We start from the raw sequence: 12871 nt of genomic DNA, 5'->3' as shown, positions 1-12871 counted from the left end.
ACACAGCAAATAACTGTCTGAGGCAGGATTCAAACCCAACTTTTCCTGATTCCAATCCAGTGCTCTATTTACCATACTGCCTAGCTGCTTCACTGTATGTAACACATATGAGCAAATCATTTAACATGGATGATTAACAACCAAGGAGAGCAACATGATGACCTTGAATAGCTCACACTTGCAATGAGGTTTTTCCTCTCAAATTTATACCCCTAGAGTATATATTCACCCGTTCATCCATCCATCCATCCATCCAGCAAGAAAAGCACCTAATATGTGTAAGTTACTGTGGTAAGCCTGAGAAAGTCTGTTAGTTTCTTTCTACTAATACATAATAAACAAGGCAGCTCCTATTGGGTGTAGCCATCCATCTCTCCTTGTAGCAATAAGCTCTACAGGTTGACTCAGAGGATATACTTTAAATGGCAGGAGATGGTGAGTTCTCCCCCGTTACTTACAATGTTTCTCATTCTGTGGTCTCACTCTTCTTGCCTGTTCACAACCTTTCAAACTACTCCCTGGCATTCTGAGATGTGAACTTAGCTGAACCCTGCTTAGTTCAGTCTCTCTTGCTTGTGTTGGTCCATTTGAATATTTTTGAATGCTCCCTCACATGAGGGTAATGTTTATTTTAGGCAGCTAGGAGGCTCAGTGGATACAGTGCTGGGCCTGGCGTCTTCCTGACTCTAGTTTAGATATGGCCTCAGACCCTTACTAGCGTGTGACACTGGACAATTCATTTAACCTCTGTTTGCATCAATCCATTGGACAAGGAAATGGCAAACCACTCCAGTATCTTTGCCAAGAAAGGCACACTGACAGTGTTGGTGTGCTATGGTCCAAAGGGTCACAAAGAAAGGACCGAAAAACAACAGTAACAATGTTTATTCAGAACAGAAAACAATTCATAACATGTTAAAAGAGAAAATGAATCCTCTGAGCTTATTCTTTTTTAATTTTAATTAAAAAAATTTAAATTTATGAAATAAAACAAGAATTTCCATAACATAGTATAATAAAAAAGATGATTGTACATGAAACTACAAATCTGTTATGTACAACTTTCTATTCCTTTTAAATATATAATAAAATTATCACGTAAATTTCTTTTTTTCTCCTTTTTTTCTTACTTTCTCCCCCTGCCCTTGAGATGGCTACAATTAGAAACACACACACATACACATACAATCATTCTATACATACTTCTATTTATCAGTTCTTTCTCTGGACACAGATAGCATCTTCCTTTATATGTCCTTTGTATTTAATTTGCGTATTTATAATAGTCAAAATGACTTACTCAAAGTTTTTCTTAAAACAATATTGCTGTTACTGTATACAACATTCTCTTGGTTCTGCTCATTTTGCTCTTCATTATTTTATGCAAGTCTATCCATGTTCTTCTCTGAGCTTGTCCTTGTTCCATCAAGAAATTGTTTCTAAGTTTTTAACTTTTCCCTGTGGAATTTCTTCTTTTTTTTTTTGCCATTTTTCCTCTGGTGGGTCCAATCATTAGAAAGTTTTAAAAATTATGGAGTGATCCTGCAGATTCTGTGGGGCCTATTATACCATTTTTATTCTTTAATCTTTTCTGTTTTGAAGGATCAACTTTAGAAACCCTCTGTGATGATGTCGTCTCTGTCCTCTCCGTCCTGTGTGAGAAGCTACAAGCTGCAATAAAGTAGGTGCTACAAATGACAAATCCGTTGGGCATCAAGGACTATTTCCACCATTTACTTTATGACTCTCTTCCTATCTTATTTGTAGTTTATCAAAAGATATATACAATAGCCAGCATTTATAAAGTACTTTCTGATTTTCATAGAAAATCCCATTTGATCCTCACACCAATGTTCTGTGAATGTGAAGATAGGTGTTATTATTGTCACCCATTTTACAAATTACTAAACTGAGGCTAAGAGAGGTTAAGCAACTAGCTTAGGGTTATGTAGCTGTTCTTGATACCAACCTTCAAATATCTATCACTATTATTTATATCTATATCTATATCGACATACATATATGCACATATATATACACATATATGCAATATGTGTGAATAATATATATTATATAATATAGTACATTATTCTATTTTATTATATATATATTTAATATATATGAATAATATATATTTACTTGGAGTTTCTTCCAGAATGGGACCCTAGATTTCCAGACACCAATTATCATTTTCCAGCTTGCAAAAAATTCTATCGTAACCTTCTCTTGAAAAAGGAATATACTTTAAAGGCATTTTATTGATATTTGTCTTTTTAACATTATCTTCTTTTCCCAAGAATTTTCCACCCCAGTAGAAACCTCTCTTTTTCACAAAGAAGCATAATTAACCAAAACACATACATAAGTGACCCTTTCTGACAACATATACCTCATTCTATGTCTGTAGGCCACCACTTCTCTACTAAGGGAAAGAAGACCCAATTCATCTTCAGTCTTCTGGAGTCAAGTGACTGGTCATTGTATCAGTCTCTGTTCTGATATTTTCTTAGGGCTTTTTTTCCTATTATATTTTTGTGATCATTACCTTATCCTCTCTTCCAGTTCAGTTAATACATATTTTGTGTCAATAAAGTGTGTGACCATGTAATTAAAATTTTGTGTAGCCAGTTTCCCTCTTAAAGGACCTCATGACATAATGATTTTCTAGCTACAGGCAGACATCTTCACCAGATACACACACAAGTGCAATCACACACATATATCCCTTTCTCAAAAACTTAAATCCTAACAAGACTTTTTTTTAATTGGATTTTTTTCATGCTACAGGTTTGTCACTAAGAATTATCTTTTTAGCTGGTGTAGGTTCAAAACATTGAAATTTCAGACTGAGAAACTTGTGCCAGATTTATAAATAGCAAATCTTTTAGTTATCCAACATTCTGCTAACCAGAAGTCCCTCCAACTGGGAATTTTGTTCTTATTAAAATTCAATTCCACATTTATTGAGAAAGTGCCACATGTCTAAAATCATGCTATGCCCTTTAGATTGATGACTGACTGAGCACAGTTTTTACTTTGAGTCACTGCACGCTCTTGAAGGGCTTTCTAAATCATCAAAAATTACCTCAAGTGTAGACATAGTAATAATGTTCATGGTGACCAGCTACCAACCGAAATGTCAGCTAATCCAGAGCCTCTTCATAAAATGAGAGCTTATCCTCACTAATGAGCAAATTAATGAGAAAGAAGAAGTTCAGTTTTCTCTCACTGTCTTGGGAACTGCAGAAACATGGGCCAGGAAGAAATTGAAAATTATTTAAAATTTTGTGTTTGAATTACAAATGTGAACGTTTCTCTGTTTCTTTCTTTGGCAGCTGCTGCTTCGTAGTCTTGTCATGGTATGATTTGGAAGAACTGAGTTATGTATTTAATTTATTTTGAAGTATCTTTTAAGAATGCAGTTTTATACCTATAGTCACTCTTTGATGTATAAATGCCTATTCTGATTCTTGGTTACCTAGAGAACATTTCATCTTTTTTTGGTTGTTGTTATGCAAGGGGCAGGAAACAATTCTCTTTGTGTTTCAATTTATGTATTTATTTTATTGCTTGGTTTTTAGAAGTATCAAGATTGCTAAGATACCTAAGCCAATGATTTGACAATGAGCTTTACTGGGGAAGAAATCATTGCAAAATTGATTCTCTTTCTCAGCTTCCCTCTGGATGATATTGGATCAAAGTTTTTTAAAGCCCATTCTGCCTAAGACATAGGAGGTCTTAATAAATATTTACTGAGTACAGTTCCACTTATAGTACTGTATAGGAGGTATAGGAGCTCTGAACCTACCTACTTATAAGCCTTCAAGGTACATTATTAATTAGACTTCTCTCTAAGTTAAGTCAAATTAATACTTCATTTAGCTCCAGGGAGAAATAAGGCATTTTAGGAAGGTTTTATGGGGTCTTAGAAGGATTCTCTTTTCAAATACAAATTGTCAGACAAATTTACCCTAAGCAGCCTTGTGAATCTGTAAGCCAGAGCTTTGGTTTTATTGGAATGTCTTACAATTTCTTAGCTCACCTATGGTTTTTCAGCTCTCTTCACTTAACCTGAAATGATATCTAAGGAAGATTACTCAATCAATCAATAAACATTTATTAAGGACCTACTATGGAGTTGGGCTAGGCTTTGTTTTGAGTTTTACTCATGGTAACTGCAGGATCACTCCATAATTTTAAAAACTTTCTACTTTCTGGAGTTCCCATGATTGGACCCACCAGAGGAAAAACAAGATAAAATAGTCCCTGTCCTGGAAAAGCTTATGTTTTATTTGGGGGGAGGGGGGTCAGTAAGTACACATATAAGTATCAACAAAATAAAGACAAGTTAATTTTGGAAGGAGAGCACTCGTACCCAGGGAAGATCAGAGGCAGCTTCATATAGAAGGTTGTGTTTGAGCGTTCTAAGAGGTAGAGGTGAGAGGGGCAGCTAGGTGGCACAATGGATAGAGCACCGGCCCTGGATTCAGGAGTACCTGAGTTCAAATCCGGCACTTAATAAATGTTTATGAATGAACATATGAATGACTTTGTACCAATTCACTGGCTGTCATCTTCCATCCCTTTGATGTCCTGCTTCTTGGTTTCTCTACCTTCCTTCAAGACTCAGTTCAAGTCTAGGATCTTAGAGATCCCCTGTTCTAACCTCCTTCATTTTATAGAGAAGGAAGATGTGATCTGAAGATTTAGTGAATAAGTTGTTGTTGTTTTAAATACTCAGCTTAAGTCCCACTTTCTCTAGGAGGTTTTTCCCCCACTGCCCTAACTGCTAGTGCCTTCTCTCAGATTACCTTCCATTTTTTTATATATCTTGGATGTCCCTTGTTATATAATTATTGTGTCCTCCATATAATGTAAACACCTTGAGGGCAGTGACTGGGTTGGTTTTTTTGGGGTTTTTTTGTTTTTTTTGCCTTTCTTTGTATCCCTAGCATCTAGCACGGTGCCTGGAACATAGTAAATACTTACTAAATGCTTATTGGTTGACTGACTGTTGGGAGTCAGCTTATACTAAGGCATGGAGAAGGGAGATGAGGCTGAGAGGGCTAGAAAGACTTAAAAAAAAGTCTTGGGATTTAAACCATTTTCTAGAACTCTTCATGTGATGGCTTCATTAACTCCAGCAGCTGCAGCTTCAATCTCGAAGAAGTCTACAGATCATGAAATTCTCATAGGATAAAGTGACTCATGACCCTTCTAAGTACGCAGCTTGCTCCCCAGGGCTTTTCCAATGAGATAGGTGGTTGCTAGGATACCTTTTTTCGTTCATTCTGGTCTGAGTCCTGAGAGCTGGTAAAAGGAAAAAATATTCATGTGTGTGATGTATGTGTGTACATGCACAATGTAAAACTGGATGGCCAGTGTAGGTGGAAAGTGTTGATTTTAAATAGCACATTCAATGACATGACACACTTAGGGCACTGAGCTCCCCATTTTCTAGGTTGCTGCAGCCCCCTGAAAAGCTGCCACAATGAGTCTCCAAGGAGACTATAAAACCCTGGTTACCTTGGTAATACTTCCTGCCTGCCAATGTTTCAAGGGATCTAAAAACTACACATTCAATAGTGGCTTACTTTTGCTGATACGTACAGAAAGAAACCCCTATTGAAAGTCTAATAATATTTCAAGAGCCTCTAGATTCTGGAGCCATTGTGGAACATGCCAAGAGCGAGGGATTCCTTGAGCACTGGGGTTCTCTTTAATCTTGTCATTTCTAGGACAATAGGTTGAGAAAGAAGGGGGTTTGCTTTTCTGAGTATCATAATAACACTTTTCAATTATCCTTTTTTTCTAACAGTGTCAGGTTTTAAATAGTGTGTATTAATCAAATTCTTTAATAATAGCAGCCCAATAATGAGCTTCCAGGATACATATCATGACACCAACCAAAGTATTCTGCCAGAAGTTGCTTTAGAGGTGGCTTGATATTTAAATAACTATGTTGATTATGTGATGATCCTATCTGTTTTACCTCCCAGAGTCCACGATAGTCTCATAATGAAATATGTCCCCTTCTCTTTACTCCATCACCACATGAGTTCTTGCCCTCACTCCCTTTCTTCTAGACTTTTGCAATAGCCTGTAATTGGTCTTCCTGACTCAGTTCTCTCTCTCTTTCTTTCTCCAGTCCATCTTTCACACAGCTGCCAAAGTGATCTTTTTTCCTAATACATAGGTCTTATCATGTCACCTTCTATATGCATACACACCCCCACCCCCAACTAAGTAAACTCTAATGGCTCCCTATTACCTCCAGGATAAATACAGAGACCTTTGTTTGGTATGGCATTTAAATCTCTTTACAACCTGTGCCTACCATTCTAGTCTTGTCATACTTTACTCTTCTACATTCCAGCCACACTGACCTTCTTGTTCCTTGCACATGACATACTCTACATTGGTTAGCTCTTCCCCATTCCCCACCATGCTTTGAATGCTCTGCCTCTTCAGGTCTGCCTCACAGAATTCCTGGCTTCCTTCAAAACTCAACTCAAATATCACCTTATACATTACCTTTCCTGCCCGCCCCTTTCCCCACCCCCACCACCCAACTGCTACTTACTGCCTTCTTCCTCAGGTTACCTTCCATCTACTCCGTGTGGATCCCGTATGTTCCTATTTGCTTCCATGTTGTCTCTCCTTCAGTGTATGGCTCCTTGAGGGCAGGAACTGTTTTTGCCTTTCTTTGTATACTCAGTATTTAGCACATAGTAAGTACATAATAAATGGTTTTTGATGAACGAGTGAAATATGTGAACTCATTTACATTAGAATACTTTATACAACCTACCTTTCTAGCCTTAGCTCACACTATTCCTTTCTACATTCTCTGTGTTTCAGCCACACCAAACTACTCACATGAACTAGTTTATCCTTTCCCCACCTCCATGTTTTTGCCAATACCAGTCCTTTCTTCTTACAATGAACTTCTCATTATGTCAACCTGTCCATCTCCATTCTACCTTCAAGTCCTAGCTAAGTTGTCACCTCCTGCATAAAGTCTTTCCTGATCCCTGCAGAAAAAAGTAAAATTTTCTTCCTCTGAAATTTCAGTCTTTTGATCTTGTCTGTCTTATGAAAATACATTTTATTATGTATTATGATTACTGATGTCTTATCTCCCTTCTTAAATTTGCATTTTCAGCTGTATCAAAGAAAAGACTATCTTATTTATCTTTTAATCTCTTCCAGCTTGTAACACAGTTTCTTATATGTGGCATAAATGTTTATGAAAGGAATAAATGAGTTGTCCTCCTAAGACTACATAAATAAATGTTCCTTTAGGCTAGTTCTTAGAAGTCTACATAGAATTTTCACTGCTAGTCTTTTTACTTACTTTTTGTAATTGCTAAGGCCACCAAGGTATCCTTTTGCCAATTATTAGTAATTGGAGGTTAGTTGGAGCGAGGAAAATACAGAATTTAAAATAATTTTGAAAGGTCAATTGCAACTCTTCCTTGCCTTCACACATTGCATGTTAAATTTATCCTAATCAATAACAAAAGAGATAACAAGTGGGTAGCACAAGTGTGTTGTCCTCTGTTGGTACCCATGAAATATCAAAATAACCTTACAGTGCATTGGATAGATCTTCTATTGAGTATTTATGGGAAGTCATGGACAAGAACGTGTCTAGACATGGACAAAAATGCATTTAAACATAGACAAGAATCAATAACAAGGTGTTGGTGGATTGTCATCATCATTGTCATCACTGGAGGTAGTCCCCATCATCTCCAGGGATAACAGATCTATTAAAGTAATCCTTTCCTTTACCCTTCTATTTACACACTCTCCCAAAACATATAACCTATTTGTGTTTTCACTTGTAGAAATGTAGTCTTCTATAATTCTCCTTTGTTGAGTTAAATGGTCATACTATTAATATTGGTTGTTTTCTTTTGGATCAGTTACTGAGTGACCTACAAAATAAGCTAACATAAAGGGCGTTACGCTATTAGAAATCTTTCACCCTTTCCAGGAAAATGGGAAATGGAAACCAAATGCAAGATTGTAAACTTTCAGTGTAAGATACAAACTATCTTTGCCAACTTTTATTCTCAAAGAATTCAAGCTATTGAGAATTTTTCCCCCATTCTTTCTCCAGTGAAAATCAACAGCTGCAACTTCTTTACCTGGAGTGTATCCTGTCCATGCTCAACAGTTGCTCTACAACTATGCATGACCACAAAGGTTTCACTGACCTCATTTGGTGAGCATTTGTTTTTGGTATTGTCCACAAATAAAAAGATACTGGGAGAAGAATGGGGGGGGGGGGGGGGGAAGAGAGAGGGAAGAAGGGGGGGGGGGGGGGGGAGGGGGAAGGGAAGGAGAGAAAGAGAAGAGGGAGAGAAAGGGAGAGAAAGGAGGGAAAGAGAGAAAGAAAGGGGGAGAAAAAGTAAGAGGTAGGAGAGAATGAGAAAACATAGAGGAGAGAGAAAGAGGGAGGGAGGGAGTAAAAGAGAAAAAGCAAAAGAGGAAAGAGAGAGAAAAGAGAAAGAAAGCTCTAGTGGATAGATTTTTTCCAGGTATCTGTGATACAGCTATAATTTTTTTTATTCTTCCTGAAGCCAGAGTGGAGGCTCTTTTCTTGCCAAAATCTAAAGGTTCCTAGCCTGTAACATCAGCTCCAAGTTACTTGCTGGTGCTCTGCTCTTTCCTGATGGAGCTATCTCTATTTGTTTCCAAATATATCTAAGAAAGGCAGCATAGTGTCATGGGTTTAATCAAAGTCTGTTTAAAGCTGGAAGGGACCTTACAGGCCAGTTAGTCGGGCCCCTCATTTTACAGATAAGGTCATTGAGACTCAGACTTGCTTCAGGTCACACAGAGAGATAAGCGGCAGAGTTGAGATTTGAAGTCAGTGACTCCAAGTTCTGCGTGCCAAGTTCAGTATCCTTCCCACAGCACCACACTAGTCAAGTCATTTAACTCCCATTGAGCCTCAGGCAACCCTCTAAGGCTTCTATGACAAATTATAGATGGGTTTCAATCTACTAGGCAGAGTAAGTTCCCATACCTACAAAATCACAGAATCATAACATTCTGACATAAATATAAGGGCTCTCTCTCTCCCTCCCCATCCCTCACTTCCTCTCTCCCCTCCCCCTTTCCTTCTCTTTCTCACTTTTTCTCTCTCACTTTCTACCTTTCTCTCTCCCTCCTTCCTTCCTTCTCTCTCTCTCACTTTCTTTTCTCTTTTTCTCCTGTATTTATGTGTGTATGTATACACATACATATGTATATAAATGACAAACTAGATTTTTCTAAGCTATGACTCTGCTACAGAAATGTAGGATAGTGTTGCACCTAGGCACCACTGACTCATGTCTATAGTACAGAGAAATTGTAGTTGCTGGATCCTGCCTTCCTGTTTTATCCTTGATAAGACTCATTTAGACGAAATCATAATCACAGAGTATTAGAGTTGGCAGGGACCTCAGGGGGCCATCCAATTGCTACAGGAAACTGTTCATTCATAGAAGAGAAAGCATAATGGTATTTGTCACTGAAGATTCTGAAATTCATTTCTTGAGTGAAAAGAACAAATTGTATTATGATTAAAATGAAATGAACGTCTAGAACTAAACCATTAAAATTTTTTTGTGATGATTGTTCTAGAAAGGATGATGCTTTATTACTCCTGTAGATATTTTATTTAGCAGCATCCAGCTTGAGAGAAGAGGAAATGTTTCAGTAATACTGAAGAACCCTGTCAGCCTAAGGCCATGAGACCCTTGCTTATGTGACATCTGCCAGTTGAGCCCTAAAGTCATAGGGTCATGGATTTAGAGCTAAAATTATTCTCAGAAGCCATCTGGTCTAACCCTTTCCTTTTAAAGATGAGGAGACTGAGGCTCAGAGAGGAGAAGCTACTTGTCCAAGGTCAGACAGTAAATAAAAGAATTGGGATGTGAACCAGTGTCCTGTGACTCCAAATCCAGAATGCTTTCAACTGCACCAAATAATTCTGCCTTCAGAACTTTACCAGAATAGTAGTTTCCAATTTAGTCTCTGAAAAGTTGACATTTTCCCATGATTTCACTGGTAGTAAATGTTTAGAGTAAGATTTGAACCCAGATCTCTTGACTTCAAGTCCTGTGACCTATCCATTAAAATAGAGTGAATGTTTCTGACTTGGTGACTCAGTCCATGACTATCCAACTTTGAAAAACACAAACACGTAACACAATAGTACAGTCAATGGCGTGATCACTTACAGAGTTGACAATATTCCAAGCAGTGGCAATATCTCACAATCACTGCCCATGTATCACATGTGATTATTAATAACTATATTCCTGAGGAGTAACCCTGTCTACAACTAAATAGCTTTCTTGGTTCTGCCAATGACATTTAATGTTTAAACTAGAAATATAACACTATCTACAGTTGCCATTTCCCATGTTTCTTTTCCCCTCCATCCCTAGGAAGCATCTGTGCCCAGCTCTTGTAGTGATCCTGGGAAATCCAATTCATGATAAAACCATCACCTCTGCTCACAGCAACAGCATCAGCGTTGAGTCTGATTCCTCTTCCTCTGGCGTTTCTGATCACGGCCGAGGATCTGGGTGTTCTTCTACAGCACCAGCTCTAAGTGGGCCTGTGGCCCGCACAATTTACTACATTGCAGCTGAGCTCATCCGCTTGGTGGGGTCAGTGGAATCCATGAAGCCCGTGCTACAGTCCCTTTACCATCGGGTGTTGCTGTATCCACCACCCCAGCACCGCGTGGAAGCCATCAAAATAATGAAAGAGGTAGGAAGGAACTCAAGTGTGACTTTCCATATTTGCCTGATTTATTGGCATCATAAATACTCAGTAAATGTTTGTTGATCAATCTACTGATGGATTGAACCAGGCTGTAAACTTCATTCCTATCTACCACATAGCATCAGGCAACAGAATTATCCATCCTGCATTTACTCAGCGGATTTTATATAATGCCCAGCTTCGATGACTTACAGTTCCATGACTATCAGACCTTCATTAATAGTATTCTTGATTGTATCCCCCTTGATCCACCATTTATTCAGTTGCCTTAGTTGATATTCATGAATTTAATTCCAAACACTGGCTCCAAAGTCAGAAGACACAGATTCAAATTCTACTTTTGACGCTCCTTGTGTGTCTTTGGACAAATCACTTAACCTTCCTGGGCCTCTGTTTCCTCATCTGTGAAATGAGTGCATTGAAGTAAAAGACATCTGAGGTTCTTTCCAGCTCTACATTTATCATCCTATGATCCTACAGTCCATGGCCTGCAACTATGTATTTTTCAAAATAATTTATTACAAACTTGTGAGACGACATGGCATAATGCATAGAACACCTGCCTCAGAGTCAGGAAGACCTGGGTTCAAGTCTTACTTGGAACACATACTGAATGTGTGACCCTGGGCAAGTCACTTAACCTCAGGTGACCCCAGACAGCTCTCTAAGGCTCTGCATTGCAGAACAATTGCTGATCTTTATTAGTAGAGGGCATTTCTTTACTAAGCTCTGTACTGATAAAATAGCAAGTTCTACCAAATAAAATAATAAGACATTCTTTGCAACCACTTACATTTAAATAAATGTCAATGCACAAAATATCATAGCTTTTCAGTTACTCCTTCAAAGTCTCCATCCAATATTCTTTGTGTCTTCATTATCTTTCACTTTTCCTTTATGTGGTCTGTTCTTCTGGGTCTGCTTTTTTCTTTCTTTCCCACATTATTATTTGACTAATGATTTCAAATTCACCATCTACATTGCCCAAAAAATAACCTTATCAGCCTCTTTCATTTTGATCACACTAATGAATCTGCCCTGTCACTTCTAATGCCTCTTCACTGATGCCAGGGCCAATTTGAGACAATAAAAGCTGCCCTTCATTTGACAGCTTGTGTCAAGGGAGGGGGCCTCATAGATATCTTTGTTTCTAAAAGGAAATGAGAGCCTTTCTCTCCTTCTCAAGTATCCAAAAGGTAACAACCCAGACATTTCTCTATTTAGAAAGAAGAACCAGAGCATAGATGAGCTAGAAGGCCCTCATTATTCTCTGGAACCTTAATCTCCAGGCTTAATTCTCCTCTCCAAACTAATATTCATACCCCTACCAGACTAAAATTAGTAGAACACATTCATTAGTCTTTGCCTTGCATAAGAATCACACTGCTTCCTCTAGTCCTACCAGATCAAATCTGTTTCCCCTCCTGCATCCCAGACTTCCCACCCTATGTATCCTTCACTGTTCTCCAGCACGAACCTTCTACTCTGACCTAATTGGTCTTTTCTCCATTTTTCCTCCCCCAACGTTTTCCCCATTGGCTGTGCTCCTTCCTGCTTTTACCTTCAGGCCCTTCTTCCAGGCCAGAATGCTCTTCCCACCACTTCCTACTTCTCGATATCTTACCTCGTATTCAAGTTCCAGATTAAATTTTACCTCTTTGATGAAGTTCTTTTTGGTTATTCCAACTGCTGGTGATTTGCCTCTTTCAATTACTATTGCACTTACGGTCTGTTCCACACCATTTAGTACTTGGTTATAATTACAGAATCATAGTATCTCAGAGTTGGATGAGTCCTTAGAGGCCATTTAACTCAGCTTATCCCTGAGTAAGACAACCTACAAAACAATTACAACATACCCAATATAAGGTGATCTTTCTTTAAAGACCCTTTTTGTATCATGAATCCTTTTGGCAGTCTGATGAAGCCTATGTATTTCGGAAGTTATTAAATTCATAAAATGAAATGCACAGGATTTCAAAGGAAACTAATTATATTGAAATACAATGATCAAAATATTTTTGAAAATAATTACATGGACCCCAGGTTAAGAACTCCTGTTCTAGACAATTTTCAT

The 12871-nt window shown here is 38.0% G+C and overlaps 1 protein-coding gene across 2 annotated transcripts in view; it reads left to right on the top strand.

Moving 5' to 3' along the window:
- Positions 1–12871, top strand: part of ARFGEF3 (ARFGEF family member 3) — a 209135-nt gene that overhangs the window by 113172 nt on the left and 83092 nt on the right. For both annotated transcript variants that reach the window (XM_027850770.1, XM_027850769.1), the window contains 3 exons: positions 1603–1681; positions 8129–8233; positions 10452–10779. In XM_027850770.1, coding sequence (XP_027706571.1) covers positions 1603–1681; positions 8129–8233; positions 10452–10779 — 512 coding nt within the window. The remainder of the gene's footprint in view (positions 1–1602; positions 1682–8128; positions 8234–10451; positions 10780–12871) is intronic.

Source organism: Vombatus ursinus, unplaced genomic scaffold (assembly GCF_900497805.2).
Source record: "Vombatus ursinus unplaced genomic scaffold, bare-nosed wombat genome assembly UNPS02009132.1, whole genome shotgun sequence".
In the NCBI taxonomy this organism is placed as follows: domain Eukaryota; kingdom Metazoa; phylum Chordata; class Mammalia; order Diprotodontia; family Vombatidae; genus Vombatus; species Vombatus ursinus.
This window is presented reverse-complemented; position numbering and strand designations above follow the sequence as displayed.